Source organism: Lepisma saccharinum, chromosome 13 (genome assembly GCF_977018435.1).
Source record: "Lepisma saccharinum chromosome 13, izLepSacc3.1, whole genome shotgun sequence".
In the NCBI taxonomy this organism is placed as follows: Eukaryota; Metazoa; Arthropoda; class Insecta; order Zygentoma; family Lepismatidae; genus Lepisma; species Lepisma saccharinum.
In genome coordinates this window covers 80146247-80163639 of record NC_139241.1, presented here as the reverse complement: position 1 = coordinate 80163639, position 17393 = coordinate 80146247, and the positions used below count along the sequence as shown (strand labels likewise).

Genomic DNA, 17393 nt, shown 5'->3' with positions numbered 1-17393 from the left:
GTGGGCTGTGTGATCGCATAATATTGGTGTGCAATTATTGTGTTTACCTGAGGGCCAGCGCTGTCCAGATGGTAGCTCTACTCATTTGTGGGGGGAGGGGGGAGGGGGGCTCATTAGCCTACTGGAGTTCATTTGGATCCTGTATACACGAAGAGGGATTGACATCTTGGCTAGCCGGTCTTCCCTGGAGCGCGCGTCCATTCATTATGCATACGGAAACTAAATGCATTAAATTTCATTTGATGCGCCCTAAAATGCATCAAATTGTTGAGCTAACTGCATTAATGTTTCCTTCTCTGCAAGTTCAGCGATTTGAACTTGTAAGCTGATACGGTTGAACCTCATAAAATGGAAGAGAAATGCATCGCTTTGCATAAAATATTGTAGTCCAGCATAAATGATCACATGCATCCATCCATGTTATGCATGTACCAGCTCGTAATCATTATTTTATTTTTTGCTCTAGGATATTCGATTGTTCGTTCACCCAATAATTGTTGATGTTCAATTGTTCGTTCATTCGGAAATTGTTGATATGCAATTGTTCGATCATCCGGGTAATTGTTGATATTGAATTTTATGCTCATACGAGCAATTGTTAATGTTCAATTGTTCGTTCGTCAGGGATCTTCCAACAATCAATACATCAAGAAAATCATTACCACCTGTTGATCTTTGGGAACATTCCGTACATTATCAGTCGTGAACATTTACACAAAATGTCCAATTTTTAAATTTGTACAGTGACCATAGGCGCCGACTCCATGGGGCTTGGGGGGCTCGAGCCCCCCCCCAATGTTATTGATGTGGGGGCAGAGCCCCCCAAATAATTTTGCTTAAGAGAATCTAATGTATTATTTTGCTTCTCTTGTAAAGTTTACTCTGAATTGTGCCAGATGAACTTAACTTTAAATACACATTTGAAATGTTCTAGAACATCAATTTTGGGGGGGGGGGGAGGGCTGAGACCGCTAAACCATCAACTTTGGGGGAGCTATGACCAGAGACAGTAAAACACATGACTTATTACTATATACTACGTATATAATTATGAGTATTGTTAACATTTTTACTAAAAAGAGTTTCAAAAGACGATGTGCATGAACTAGGAGAGTGGATGGGACATTCGGGCTACAAATGGCTCTCACATGACATTCAGAACGAGATCATTGATATATTAGGGAGATCTGTTTTGCGCTCCGTGGTAGCAGATATTAAAAGTCGAGAATATTTTGCTATTATGGTTGACGAAACTTGTGGCATATCCATCCGTGAACAATTGACATTTTGCATTCGAACTGTAAATGAAAATTTTAATATTTTTGAGGAATTCATGGGCATTTACGAGATTCCGAACACTGAGCCAAAACTTAAAAAAGGGAGGGAGTGAGTCATTCATTAATTTATTTCAGTGATCAGAGCCCCCCAATAATTTTGACAAGTCGGCGCCCCTGACAGTGACCCCTTTTTTTGCGCGCGCGTTTGTGTAAGAGTGGGGAGTAAAAATTGAAACTCAAATCCTAATCGTGATAGGGTGGACCAAAGCAAGAAATTCCATGTAGTAAGTACGTAGTGAGGTGTACATCTTTACGGTCGAATGCCAAAACTGTGCCTTCGCCATCTTGGAATATGACGCCACCTTTCTGAAGTTCAACTTGAAACTCAGTTTTCCTACAAAGGGCAATTTCTTAAATAATAACGCTAATAATAATCAAAATCCCTTGACAAAACATCTATCATGAATTGTTTGTACATATTTTTACACTATAGGTGTATATTTTGTTAACATTTGAAACAAACATAATAAAAATGGCCTACTTTATTGCTGTGATAACTGTTAAAATAGCGCTTCACAATGTAGCGTTTGCTACATTTAAGGGCGTACGCGCACAAAATTCATGAAGTGTTTATTATGGATGCTTTACAGGGTAAGTGATTGAGACGGAACTAGAGGGGGAACGTAGGGGGCGGGAGCCTCTCGGTCGACCAGTCTGTCCTCTTGCAGTGGGAAACAAGAAAACTAAATAAATAAATGCTCCCTTAACTCAAAATATATATTTTTGTATGGTATTTAGGGGTATATTTGACAGCCGCATAGAAAATATCTCCTTGGCGTTATCACTGTTCCGAGAGCTGCTGTTTTCGCAACAATGAAGTGGTGCCAAATTCGAAATATAGAAATCCCTAGCGGCGACTCTGCCCGTACCTAGAATCAAAAATTCTATTCATTTTTGTGTGGATTTTTGGGGGAGGGTTTTGGTGTCCAGCGCCATAAGGTATGTAGGATAATTGGGCATTATCTGGTGCACGGGCGCAGCCAATGATATTCTGTTAGTGCATGCAATAATCAGACCTCGCCATTGTTAGCGTTTCGTTTGCAGTGGAGCCCGTTGCCATGAGAGAGGAACAATGGTCACTGGCAGCAATTTCCTAATTACCATGTAATGGCATTACCTTCAAATTGGTTTATGCGCCGGAGTATCTAGCTTGCCAAATCGGAGTGACCACAGGCCGTCCGGCTGTCCGACGCTCTCTGCAAGAATCATTGCCGTGTTCTACGATCGCTCGCTGCAACAATGACCGTTGCGATAGCATGACGTCTGCGGTGATTACACAATGAGGTTTTTGTGAGGGAAAAAGTATTTCCAAGATGCTACGTCTCGCTTGTTAGATGCTTTTCTCGCTGATTTGCATTTGCTCTCAAGGGCGTCGCCAAAGAGGGAGCAAGAGTGGGCTCTGCCCCCCTCCCGTGAAATGAGTCTGGTGCGGGGCACAGCCAGCTTGCAACAAACTCTGAAACTAAATTCTAAGAGCTCTAAACCTGAGCCTCTTATTCTAACCTTACAATCCCTTCTGCTTAGGTCTAATAATGCCTATGTGGTTAGGTTAGGTTAGGATTCCCTAACTTCCCTTCTGCCCACCCAAAAAGCAGACATGAAAAATGTTGAGAATCACTTTCAAAGAGTATGAGACAGAAAGATAAATACAGGAAGGAAGGAAGCTACGCAGAAAGAAAGGATAAAAAACCCGGGAGAAACAAAGAAAGGAGATAGAAGGAAAAAAACAGAATACTAGACAAAGGAAGGAACAAAGAAAGAAGTCAGAAAGAGACAAGGAAAATGTGAAAGAATGAGAGACCAACAGACAGAAAGGAAAGCGAGATAAATGAAGGAACAAAGAAAGGACATCAGAAAGAAACGGGGAAATAAGAAAGAGAGAAAGAACAATGGACATAAAGAAAAACAACTGGAAGAAAAGACAAAAGAAAGAACGTCGAAAGGATCAAGGAATGAAAAAATAAAGAATGATACACAAATAAAAACTCATCAAAAAGAAGAGGGGAAAGAATAGAGAAAAACGGAGTGAAAGAAAGAAAATGAAAGAACAACAGAATAGAAGATAAACAATAGAAAAAATGGGATTAAAAAACTTAGATTTGAACCATTCCCTGCATCAAACGACCAACCAGTTTCACCCAATTGCGAAACAAATGAATAGGGGGAACTGCAATTCCGTTTTATTTTGCGTCCAATGATTAGACGATTTCTGCATTTCATATACGTCATGTTTACGTCCTTCCTGCTGTAATTGTTACCCCAGTCGGGTATTGTATTAATCTAACGATATCAAAGCGTATTAAAAGCACATGCGCTTATGGAATTTTATAACTGTATTGGCTTCGCTTGTGCACGCTACCATTATGTTCTATGGAATAATACGGTAAATCGAACAAGTTATTAAAAAGACCGATAGTGAAGAGTTGGTCGACCTCCATAAAAAAGGGGAACATTTAACATATTAAAACAGCAGAAGAAGGGGTGTAGGAAAAATACTTATTAATATATTAAGTAGATTTATATATATTTCGAGTACTGAAAAAAATATGACCATTTTTGTCTGTCAACTTTTTATATCTGGCCTACCATCCAGTGGCGGAGTGGTTAGCACAGCTTGATACCGCGCTCGAATCCTGGGCATGGTGTACTTTCTTTGTCCCTTCATCAGTCTCATCATATCATCACTCATCCTCATCTTTGCAATTAGCCAAAAGTGGCAGAAAAGCGAAGTAAAATCAACAAAATCAATCAATCAAAAACTAGTATAAACAAGTCACAGATGGTAACACTGCTATGAAAATAAGTATAATGATATTGATATCTCAGAAACTACAAGAATTACAAAAACAAAATTTGATACACAGATAGACCTACAAAATGCAATGCAAGTCAATGCAGCATATATGAACTCGATCGATCTGTTTAGTATCTTGTAATTAAGATGTCCCGGTGGAGGCACACACTGTTTCGGATACCGCTTAGAAATTTAGAGCCAGTCCCGATTAGCCAATCTCTGCATAAAGTGGACTTCAAACAATCAAGTCTAGTAGCGAGCGGGAGACAACAATAGATCTACAGTGACCTGTCGTTTCCTTGGAAACTACATTCTGCCTCGGGAATCTTCCGAGCAGGGCCACGCATAACTGTAGAAAAGAGTAGAAAGCGAGTGGGCGAAGCGAAGCAGTGCATCTGGATTTTAAACGCACAGATTTTATTTGGGATCTAACTAGAAAAAAGTAAGTAAAAACTTGAAAATTGATTGATTGATGTTTTAAGTCCTCTTTATGCACAGTAAGGCTAATCGGGACTGGACCTACAGTTTAAAGTGGGATCTGAACCACTATGTGCCTCCACCGGGTATCGAACCAGGGACCCCTTGATTACAAGGCTATGACGCTACCACTGCGCCATCGTGGAGGTCCTATAAACTTGAAAAGTGCCAATATGTAAATATATACTTAATTTACAGGGTGGCCGCAAAAAAGATTACCAAAAGTATTGCCACCACTTCGATTACAGTTTTTTCTAGGCCACCCTGTACACTTCAAAGCGTGCAAACAACACCACAAAAATTATTAAGCAAATTAATAATAATCCATCCACAATTCGGGATTCCTAAAGCTAGTTTATCTCATACCTTCAATACGCCACTGTATCAGATCATTGCAGTGTGCCTATCTTTATCGCGTAATGTAACGTTGTCTGCAGTGATGTAGTCCACACAATGCATATTGCAGCTGCGAAAATTCGCACAACGTGACTCCTCTCCTAAAAGAAAAATGACAATCACTAAGTTTTTCGATAATATGCTCATATTTCCAAGGGGTTAAAGTAGATAATAGTATTTTTAAGGTTACCTAATTACAAATAGTGGCCTTTCAAATATTAGGATATATCTTATTTATTAAAATTGAATTTAATTGGTTTCATAACAAGAATAATAGAAAATTAATGTATTAAGGTATATTTATAAAAATATGAACGTAAATTTGACTTGAGAGCCCTTCTGAATCCGCTTTCACTCTAATTTTCCAGGTTATTTATCGCTCCAATTACACTCGCAACGTAAACAGATAATCATTTTCTATAGTACACAACAGAAGTTGTTTCAATGCTTGCTCGAATTTCATCAATACATTATCCCATCTACATTAGTTGATTATGTAAATAAATGTGTGTATATATACGCATCACTAATTAATTCCCTTTGAATAAAACGTTGTAAATAACGGTACTAGTAAAAACTGTGCAAAAAATATTTGACAACTCCAGTTGCAGTAAATGTAGATTTAACTAGTTTTTACTTCCATTTTTGCTCTACTGCCCATGCCAGTTTTCCCGAGCTGTTAGTTACACATCACCCCTCCCAAAACAATAGATGTTAAGAATTTTATTGATTTTTAACACCTATAGATTCGTTTTACTAAATTTATCTCTTATCAGATCACAGTTTAAAAATCACAAACAATGACATGAACGCAGTGGAACGAAAACTACACAAAATATAATTAGCATAAAACATTTAAAGCAAAGCATTCATACGAATACAATATCCTGTCATGGCTACTCGATCACTTCTGGTTGTGTTCATGTCAGAAAGCCAGCACAATTCAGCCCAGCAGAATAATTAGCCATTTAAACCATGGCTTTCAGTTCCTAAGAATTTGTTACAAAATAATCAAGACTACATCCAAAGAACACACTTTTTAATTAGGCACTTTATCGTAGATGATTTCAGAAAATGTTCCGTAGATTTTACAACACAAAGACGATAGATTCGTGTAAGACGAAAGCGATAAGGACACGATAACATTATTTACAGATGACGTTACAAGCCTATTTATTACCTTCACCAATGGTAATGTATGAATGGGGAAGTTTTATTCTCGCCTACCTATTTCTTACAATTCTTGTACATCCCATTCGGCCCATATATTTATGTGCAAGGGCAAAGTCATGGCGATATATACACGCAAAAATATCATTTTCAGACAACGTTGCAAGCTGTACAAATGATAGTAAGAAATCTGAGTAGCATTGTGAACAAGGAAAGTTTCTTACGTCATTGTACTTACATTTTTTATGCTCTGTTATTTCATTACACAAATATTGAACAAAGTACGAAGTAACAATGCTTACGAGAATGACAAACGGACAACTTTCGGAATAACAGGAACGTTTGGCCTTTCCCAACAAACTTCAAAGTTTCGTGCGGATTAAAAACGTCAAAACTGAAATTGCCCTTGCACACTTGTCAACTTGGCAGTATAGAAGACAAATTTAAAACCATGCGTCATTTTATTATAGAAATACGTTTCTTTTTTCGCATTCAACAGGTTGATCTTACTGTTAACATCAGTCTAGTTCACGTTCGAATACAACGTTCCGTGCTGACGAAAGTAAAAGCATGTTCTGACAATAATACGAACGGGTTACCTCGCAATAATTGTCTTGTAACTTTGGAAACTCCCCCCCCCCCACACACACACACCCACACACAAACACTAACACAAGCAAAAACAAATATTAAGAAAACATATCCTGTGTGGAACACGTACATACATACACGCTTATAATATTGACAGTACAGTACAGTACAGTCTGCAGTTTATAGCAATGAATGCAAATGAATGGCTTATTGCAGAAAGGGACCTGAGTCACTTTTGCACAATTCTGAGAAAAACAAGATAAATCATATAATATTGATAGTGTAAGAAAGAAATGTGTCGTTGTTGGCTCAAATTTTCAGCATAATGAATAGTTAATTTTGCAACCCTCAATGTGCCCCCCTGCAGTATGCTGCTGAAAGTGGAGATGAAAAAGTTGTGATCCCGGTACCTTTCTCCAATAAAAGTGGAAACTGTGTGAAATAAGACGAGAAATGTCCTACAAACGCCCGTATGTCGTTGCCACATAAGCTAGGTTAGGTTAGATTATGTTATATATGCCACAGGAAATTATAGATTCATCAATAAATGACAGTGTACTGCACTTTCTGGACTTTATTGTTGGTGTTTGAAGTACAATAATGTACGAGCTCATACATGCATGTGTTACTCTACATCTGAGTCTGTTTCATTGGCACGTGGAGTGGGCCACTGAAGAATATCTTCATAAAATCCTTTGACGTCATCTGGTACATACGACAAGGTAGTTCGTATGTCCTTCAATTTAGTAATCTTGATCGGCATACGTGCAACTGGGAACGTACGTGGCGTAAGAATTACAATTCTTGCACCTTTGGACAGATAAAAGGTGTGAGACTGTCAAACCTTTGATCAATTCGGAAACCTTGACAGTACCCTTATATTCAACACAGTATTCAAAGTAATGATACATGGAAATCTGAAAATACTGCCTATTCTTGTAGGAACGCATGGTAGTTTCCACAGATGACACATTTTTTTAGTAGACATGAGGACATCACGTTGCGAAATCAACAATGTTACAAACAATAAGTTTGACAGTATTTTGACCGCCCCGAGCTGCATTGCATTGCATTGTACACAGTTCGTACAACGTATAAATACGGCTACAACGTCTGATGGGACGTCGAATCACACTAAACTTCCGGTCACATGGAAGATATGAGTGACCTCTGATAGGAAAACGATGCACGATTTTGTGAAATCTGCCAATTACCGTTAATGCTAGTAGAACGCGACACAATTTGTGATTTTTATTTTGTGCAGGACAATTGTCCGAGAAAAGATGCAATTCTGTAACACTAAGAGGCACATAGTCTGCAATATAATCTAACAGAAAAGACACCACGGCATTTGGTCCTTTGCCTGCTTGTCCTTCATGATACAGGTAAAACTGAGAATGTCCTGTATTCATGTTAAACACACAAAACGTATTTACAGTCAGCTGACCAAAATAGAACATGTCTTGTACAGGAACTTTTGGTAGGTCCAGATTTTGCATGAAATCGAAACACAGCCCCACTGTATCTTCCATAGAACGAGAATAAGTTGCATAATCCTTCAGTGCTGTGTAGAACTTGTATGATCGTCTTTTATGAACTATTAATTTGGCAGCAGCAACTCTTTTTGCATTGTCATTTAAGAGTATACTCTTCATTTTGTTAGTCTGTTCTTCACAGATACCACACGTGTCTATCTGTGGCCTCCCAAAACGAAACGCAAAATTTTCCTTAAAATACTTGTAGTAGAAACTGTATACGAGAAATTTACCGAGTATTTTTCTTTAAACAGTTTATACGTCTTTTGAATTGACAGGTTTTCATGTAGGTATTTGATGTTTGCATAATGTCCGTCCACGTTTAGTTGGAAAATACGTGATATGCCATCCACTGCCTGTATATCCTCAGCTTTAATCATATTCTCACTTTTACTCTGTCCTCGCATATCATGAGGTATTTTGCCCTCTAACAGTAACTTCCGGAATCGCCTTATTCTTTTCTCTGACACATCATAAAGTCTACAAAACGCCACACGACAAACTTGTATTTTGCTACTTGCCAGTAGTACGTGGTACTTAAACGACTTTTCGTGTAACGCAGCATCTTCTTTGCGTGGTTGATGTGTATTAACATTTGAAACATGGATCATTCTCTGCAAATGTATATCCTGTTCATCTTTACTTTGCATTCTATACAATATGTCAAACACTGCACGTTGTTCGACTTCGTTGAATTGTTCATAACATTTTTGGGGCACTTACACGGCGACCGCACTCTTTTCGCAGGTGTTGTAACACCCCTGTAGTTCACATACTCCTGTCCATTCACCCTTGCACTTCTAATCACATTTCTGTTATATGTTTCCGGATGTCGAATTCCTTTCCGACGTTTTCTTGGACTGTCAACGCTCACGTCACTAACACTACTATCGCAACAAAACCTCTAACAACAGTTGCCACAGCTCTGCACTACAGACCACGGCTACAGACGAACTTTTTTTAAAGGAAATCGCTTGTCACTTGTTTCAGAGTTGCCAAGTTTATTTTCCACATGGTTTCTCTTTCTCTGTGAAAAGGTACCACTGTCCGTCGCTACAGAGTAGCTAGGTTTATTGCAGAAAAGGACCCGAGTCAGTGTGACTGGTACCTTTCTGCATGAAAGTACACTTTTCACTGCGCATTTTCTTGGCTATAGTTTCGTGTGACTGACGTCCTTTCTGCACTAAAAGATGTGTCTGTAACTAGGAAAATCAAAAATACCATTAACTCCGATACCTCAAAAATGTGACTCATGTCCCTTTCTGCAATAAGCCATTCAAATGTACTCACAGTATGCAGTGCAACCGTTTTCGAGACGAAAGCGACTAACGTGTTTTCGTACATATTTACTCTTCAATTTACTTCCAGGCTCTTAAGAACATGGTTCAGGAAATAGACACAGTGTAAAAATTCCATACATATACTATGTTTATGGTTAACAGCGCCAAATTAAACGTTTTGAAGCGATATATGCCACCACGCAGCAAGTCGTACCAAGCCAAGTTGAAAACAAGCAAGGGCGAAGGAATTGTGGGTAATTGAGTTGGAGCGAAAACGTCACAGGAACACAGGCCAGTGCTGGATAGCAATAATCTGAAAAGGCTAAAGAGTAGAGACATTTTAAAGTATGTGAACATTGTTAATCAGCTAAAAATCCCTTTTCGGGAATTTTTGTGTGTTGTATGAGTAATATTTTGGGGTCAAACGTATTTTTAGCACCAGAAAGAAGTATTTTTTTTAGCTTGCGTTAGGGGCGAAGATAACTTTTTAACATCAAAGCCATGACATACGATGCTCTCACTAAAACTGCACATGCGAAACCGGTTTTTTAGACCTACAGTAAGAAATTTGAAAGCAGAGTCGTGATTAAAAAGAGTTCTAATGTAAGCGTATGTGTTATGAGGTATTGTGTAGACTGTCTTTTTTCATCACAGCACATACGGAACAAGAAAAATTGCATAGGAACCCGTTGTGTGCACTGTAGGGAGGGGCAATTAGGGCACAAGCCCGATCCCGCGCCACATAAAATAATTGTTTGTGCACGGTTTATTACGAGCTTATAGGACGTTGGTGCTTCCAATTAAGCAATTAATCTGACTTTCCTGACTTCATAGTTTGTCCACAATTACTAAAATCATATTCTAAAAAAATATTGCATAAAAACCATGTTCAAATATTTCAATCAAAAATAGTTCATATGTACTATGTGTTTAATTACAAGCGACCTCTGTGGCCTGGACGTGGGTCTTCTTTGTGAGTGTCCCTTCATAAATTTCATCATCTCATCACCTATCGTCACGATTAGCCAAAAGTGGCAGAAAAGCGACAGTAGATAACAAAAATGAAATCGTTTAATTATAAAAGTAATTATTTTATTATGTAGAAAAAATTGTATAGATCGAAAAAAAAATACAGGGACCAATTTGTGTTCTCATATTCTACCATTTAAACCATAGAAAAAATGGTTCCATGGTTTTCAAAATTCCAAAATTTAGAGTTTTATGTGAACGGTCACAAAACATAAACACACATGACTACAATTTCCTCATGAACTTTTGAAACCTTTTCTAGAACAAAATGTGCAGAGGGTAAGAAATTAGAACTATGCATTTCAGTACACTGGCTGAATGGAACGTAAAAATTATAATTTAAAAATTTGTGCTGAATATTCAGTCATCTGGCGGATCGTGTAGAATAGTCTCCCCAATCAGATAGGAATAATAATAATAATTTAGAAAACTTACTTTATTTTATTACCTTTATGACAGTTGTTATTTTATAACAATCATAAGCATCATATTAATCATAATTATTGTTGTTATTTCTAACATTCAAACAGGTCCCTGGTTCGATACCTAGTGGAGGCACATTTCCACATAGGTTGGGATTCCACTTTAACCCTAGCTTACCCGAAGGGGGGGGGGGGAGGGAGTTAGGCCCACCACATCTTGTTTTTTGATTTTCCTAGTGTAAAAATTTTTATAAAAAAATGGGAAAAAACACATTGTTTCCTTGGGTCTTCTCAATGTTTCTGTAATATGATGGTAATTTTTCTAATTATTATAATTAATACATAATAATAATCCGTGGCTCGATAGCCCTTGAAGGACCTTGTCCTATCTCCCGACTGCCAGTCTCCCTCCCACAATCCTACCTAGAGGTGTGGAGATCTTCAACCGGTAATGGGGTGACCTGGGGTCAGCACGTCGAACCCTCAGCCGTTATAGGAGATTTCCGAGACCGGATTACGCTGTAGCTCCCCAATTTCCTCAAGATGCATGGTGGGTTACCACCGGTTCTACACACAGACCGAGAACCCATAGATTGAACCCAGGCGGACTCGAACCGATGCCGTCCCCCAGTCGGAGCCCAAAGCACAGCGCCTTAGGCCACGGACGAGGACATAATTAATACATAACTGTATCTATATGAACAACAAAGGAAGCAGTGATTCAGTATGAAAATTGTATCTTGAATTTTAGTGATTTAATTAAAGTGTGAGCCTCTGAGCACCCCCTCCCCCCACTCTTCAGGTAAGTAACTTTCTCATACGGCACGGTAGGGTTAAAACTGTAGATTCAGACCCGATTAGCCTATCTGTGCATATAGTTAACTTAAAACAACAATCTACAATTCAAGTTTCATCGATGGCTTGACCACCCCTACAAAAATACCTATTAGGTGACGCCCTTGCCGTGGGCCTCTCAGTAACTCATACACGTATCCTCCATTCCTCTATACAAGGACACAGAAACTAGGGGACCGTGCCCCCAGCCGCCCCCCCCCCTTCTTACAACACGCGCACTTATAACTGACGTAGTTTCTTCGACTGTTCGCAAGCACCAGAACCAGCAGAGCACCATTTCCTTCACCAAGCAGCGGCACCACCAACCTCCATTCCCCAGTGGGCATTCATCTCCAATTTTTAGCTCCTTTCCCCCCTGTTCCCCCCTCGGACTGCGCGTTCCCGCGCAACGGGGTTCAATAATAGTGATCCGATTAATTACTCGTAGTCATTAACAGATGTCGCTCGAAGCTCTAATCACCGACATCCGCTTCCAGCGAGGCGGGGGGCGGGGGAAAAGAGGGGGGCTGGGGGGGGGGCTGCAGCTGGAGGGTAGAACGGAAAATTTGTGCAAATAATTAATTATTAATCAAGCTTCCGGGCATTAACGTTCTGTGTAATTGTGTAAATGCATTGGAATCATTGCAGCTACTAATTGATTGCAACAAGCAAGTGTATCAATATGGCGAGGATGATTTGTTTTGGCAACAATGAGAGGGCGCTCTCGTTTTAATATGAGTGGTAAAGCTATACGTTGCGGGATCAGCCAACTTGCAATTATGGTTTTGGGACGGAGAATTACATCTGCGACATTATTTTAATAATAATCGCTAATTTGAATAACAGTAATGTTTGGGGGGAAAATATGAAAGTGTTTATTTTGTTTTACACGAATAAATCGGATTTATATATAAATACATATCTTCATACGTTGCTGAAATCAATTTTGTATTATCTGTGCCTCCAAAAGTCCTGCTTTAATTTTCCATATTTTTACATATAATATTGACCCCCCTTTTTTCTGCATATTTTAGTTATTTTTACATATAAATAAAATCCATATTTATGCTTTTACTATAATTTCCACTTTGTGTTCAATACTAAAGGTTTCCGTTCATCTGTATTATGTTCGTCTTGCACACTCTGTTTATTTTAATACTTGACCTGTTCTGTTATTCCAGCATTCTTGTCAATCATAGAGAATGCAAGCCCAAGCTTGCCTATTGTAAATATACTCCCATCTACTTTCTTGCGATATGAACGCAGTTAGTATAAATCTGTATTTAGGGACAACATGAGGAGATTCACGTTTCAGCACTTGGAAGAAAGTTTGGTAAGCCGTTGTTTTGGTAACAGAGAATAAAGGCCTATTTTGTATTTGAATTCTGCATTAGAATTAAGGTCATGTAAGCGTAATGCATTTTATTTAGATAGGTGAACGGCTTTCTTAATGAAAATTGCTATTTTTCACAATTGAAAATCTATATTTAATTCCATATTTCGACTAAAATAACCACATACACACAGGGCAGCGCCAATACCAGTGGTATCGGAAAGTATGGGTTGGACGCTTTCGCGGAATCTAATTATCCTACAAGTTATGCAAATTTCGAAATTTCCATTGATTTTTTACGAACATTATATGGAAAAAAAAACCTTATTTTCAGATTAGATGAAATATATTTTAATTTAACTTCTGATTTAATTTTGGAATATTTTAAAACCAAACCTCTGGCAATTTGATGCTTATAATTGGATACTCACCACTAATATTAATCAAAATTTTGAATAAGTTTTAGTTCTTATATTCAAGCATCGGTACCGTTGGTAATTAGGAGTATCGGTGTCGCTATATGCATGGACGTCCGCAGGATTTTTTCCAGGGAGGGGCAAGGAAGGTATTATCTTTTCCAGGGAGGGCAAACAAGTCACATTTTCCCCCAAAAGTGTGTGGTCTCCTAAAAAAACATTACTTGAATTTGATTTATGGTGTTCATGCAATAATTAATACATATTATTGTGGCTGAAATGAAATTATATGTGTGCAATACATAATTTTTGGTTGACTTTCATTTCCCAGGGGGAGGCCACGGCCCCCTTGCCCCCCCCTTCAGGACGGCCACGGGTATATGGGTATCGGCTCAGCACTAAATATATATTTACATTGCCACAAAATCCGGATAACGGATATTCGGATTTCAAATTATCCTATATCCGTTTCGGATGAAAGGAATAATAAGAATATCCGAACATCCGGATAGTATAGATCTGATGAAGGATTTGTAGAAAATCCGCAGAGTGAAATACAAACATGACGAATAAAAGACGATAAAGCTGTCCGGATAATGTACACATCAAATATCCGGACATTTAGGATAATCCGGGTGTAGGTTATCTGGATGATTTGGATTATCCGGATAATCCGTATAGCTATCCGGCTGTCATAATATCCAGTTTCCGGATATTTGAAATTCTGATGGAAAATTATCCGATATCCGGATAAAATTGTATCCAAATTTGGCCCTCTATAATATAAATCCGTTCCCTGTTCATTAACATCGTCGCGATTTAAGCAACGGAGGGGGGGAAAAGCGGCTGCAACAGCCGAACAGAAGCAGAAATGAAAGGATTAACGCATTCTCTGTTTCCACAGGACAACAGCAGCAGTTCCGAGCCAACGTCTTGGGACAGCGACCGTTCCTAGACACCATGTTCGCGAATCCTCTTCGTGGGTTGGATACACTGCGTAGCAAGAGTGACGCTTTCAAAGTTCCTGGCCAGAACTCATTACAAGGTAGGGATCTTATTTTAAATGTTCTACAACAGCCAGGGTTCGGACACTGTTGCCAAATGACTTTGGTAGGCACAATATGCGCCATCCTCACTAGCGGTAAAATATATATATTTTTTTTCAGGGGACTGGAGTTGTGAAGATGTATATTATATCGCTGCGTTCCTGGGGGACGGGAGTGTAGGAGGTTTGCACAATAAAATATTTCGTAAATATAATTTTCAACCTTTTGTTCAGACATTTTAGGGGATTGGTATTTACCACTGACCCCCCCCCCTCCGAGTTCTTTACTATTTCCATTTGAAAATTTTGATTATGGTGAGGGATGTCCCATCAGCGCCCCTCCTTCGTACGCCAGTACCCACACTGTATATTACTCTTCTTTAGCCAACAATACCAAATATAAATATTGTTAAGTATTCTTAATAATGAGATTGATACATACTATAAAATACTCACATGCATTGTTATCACAACAAGTTTCGAAATGGATATTTTCACGAAACGAAACGCTTGACTTTTTTTTTTAACATAGTGTTGTCTTTCTTTTTCCTTTAAGATCCGAGATTAATGATTACTAAAATGACTCTCTGTATTGCAATTGAAGGGCTCAGGTGTAAAACATGGTTGGTGACATTTTGGTAAATTTTGAGTTACAAAGCGAAATGTATCATCCTTAACTTTTCGAGTGAAATTGCCATGTCATACAATTTGCATTGAACTCAGTGAAGCCTTCTGAAATTGGTAAACACAACACGACAACAATTTATCTACAGTATAGCTTCTAATAACTTTCTTTCTTAATGAACCCGAGCACTTCAATAAATAATAATAAATACAGTAAAACTTTGTTAATCCGGACTAATGGGGGGGGATCGGGGGATAAGGTGACCGGTTTAACGAAAGTCCGGATTAACTGAAATAACCTAAAAGAACAGTAGAAAGTGCATTAACACTCCGTTTATAGGAACAAAACAAGTTTATTATAGTGTATTTAAAGGAGTAGGCTATAAAGTCTGCGGGAAACAGAATTTCATCAGTGGTTGACTGCCTTTTCTTTTGGAAGTTCTCTTGTTGACTTCTAGCCACATTTAAAACCGTGCATCCCCCCCCCTCTTTGCCTGTCCGGATTAAGCGAAGTCCGGCTTAACGAGGTTTTACTGTATTGAAATATTTGCATGAACATAAAATAATATAAATAGAGCACACCACGTCCAGGCCGAGATTCGAACCCGTGAACCCTGGCGTAGTAGCGCTAACAACGTTTTCTTTTCTTTAAAGGAATACCCATATTCGGCAGTATCCCCCGTCATTCACACGTCAATTTTCATTGTATACTCGTTTTTACTCATTTTCGGACAAACACAAACATCCAAGTTCTAGCCGGGATTCGAACCCGGGACCTCTGGCGTCGTAACGCGTTGTGCTAACCACTCCGCCACGGAGGTCGGTCATTTTTTTTTTTTTGGAAGAGTGGATGTGTGTAACGACCCTGCATGGTCGCCATTCACTTATTATTAGACCTTGCGTAGTCGCTATATATTCTTTTTAATTTCAGATAAAAAAGTTAAGCGGAATGTCCCTGTGAGGCGTACGCTTTTAGTTTAAATGTATTCTGTGACGTTAACGGATCCACCTCTACGTTTATTAGCTTCGCTTATTATTAGACCCTGCGTGGTCGCTGTATTCTGTAAACGTTAACGGAACCACCTCTACGTTTATTAGCTTATCTTATTATTCGACCCTGCGTGGTCGTTGTATTCTGTAAAAGTTATCAATTATTGTCATTTACACTGTTCAACTCTTTGTTTAGAATTGCAGAGTCCTGTACTCCTGCGCTGTGTTGTTGTGGTTTGGTTTGGTTTGAGTTGGTGTTTTAAGTCCACTTTATGCACAGTAAGGCTAATCGGGACTGGACCTACAGTTTAAAGTGGGATCCAAACCACTTGTGCCTCCACCGGGTATCGAACCCGGGACTTCTTGATTACAAGGCAATGACGCTACCACTGCGCCATTGGGGAGGCCCATTGTTGTGGTTACGTTAGTGTTGTTGTGAGCACGGGTGAACGTTGCATGTAAGTTATTTATAGCAAAACTACTTTTAAATCGCAGTATTCTGATCACTGGTTCTTACCACTAACAATCTCTTCCTAGCAAGAATAATAACCTTACCCGGTAATATTCAGATTGCCAAAACTTGAGGTCCTCAATCACGGGAAATCTCAAGTCAGAGGGCAGCACCTCCGAACTCCTCGCCAAGTACAAGAAGACATAAGTCGCGCCCAGCTGTCGAAAACAACCCCACCCCACCCCCGCCCGCGTGGCTGTATGCGTGTGACAGTTCCATAATTAACACGTTTAGTTAATTAATAATAGTTTCGGAAACGAACACGAGATGTCACCAGCAGTTTAATAAACCCGAGCCACCTTGTCAATAGCACGAAGAATAAATTGAAGAAAGCCAGGAGAAAGGGGGTTGGGGGAGTTTTCCGCCGGGGGGGGGCGGGTAGGGGGAGAGGAACAGTTTGACGTTTTGTCTCGGAATGAGATGTCGGGAGTTGAATAAACAAGGAATGATTGTGAAACCGTTGGAAATGTTTCAGTTCAATTAGACACCCCATCCCCCGGTTCTCCCTGTTGCTAATTGGTTTTCTCGATATCTACACCAGGAATAAATGAGGAAGTCAATTCCGATAAGGAATTCTCTCTCTTTTCAATATTTTTATTCTAAATTCCT

The 17393-nt window shown here is 39.1% G+C and overlaps 1 protein-coding gene across 1 annotated transcript in view; it reads left to right on the top strand.

Moving 5' to 3' along the window:
• The window catches only part of LOC145997073 (uncharacterized), a 149207-nt gene that overhangs the window by 74595 nt on the left and 57219 nt on the right, over nt 1-17393 (top strand). Inside the window, exon 3 of the mRNA XM_083133690.1 lies at nt 14519-14659. Coding sequence (XP_082989816.1) covers nt 14519-14659 — 141 coding nt within the window. The remainder of the gene's footprint in view (nt 1-14518; nt 14660-17393) is intronic.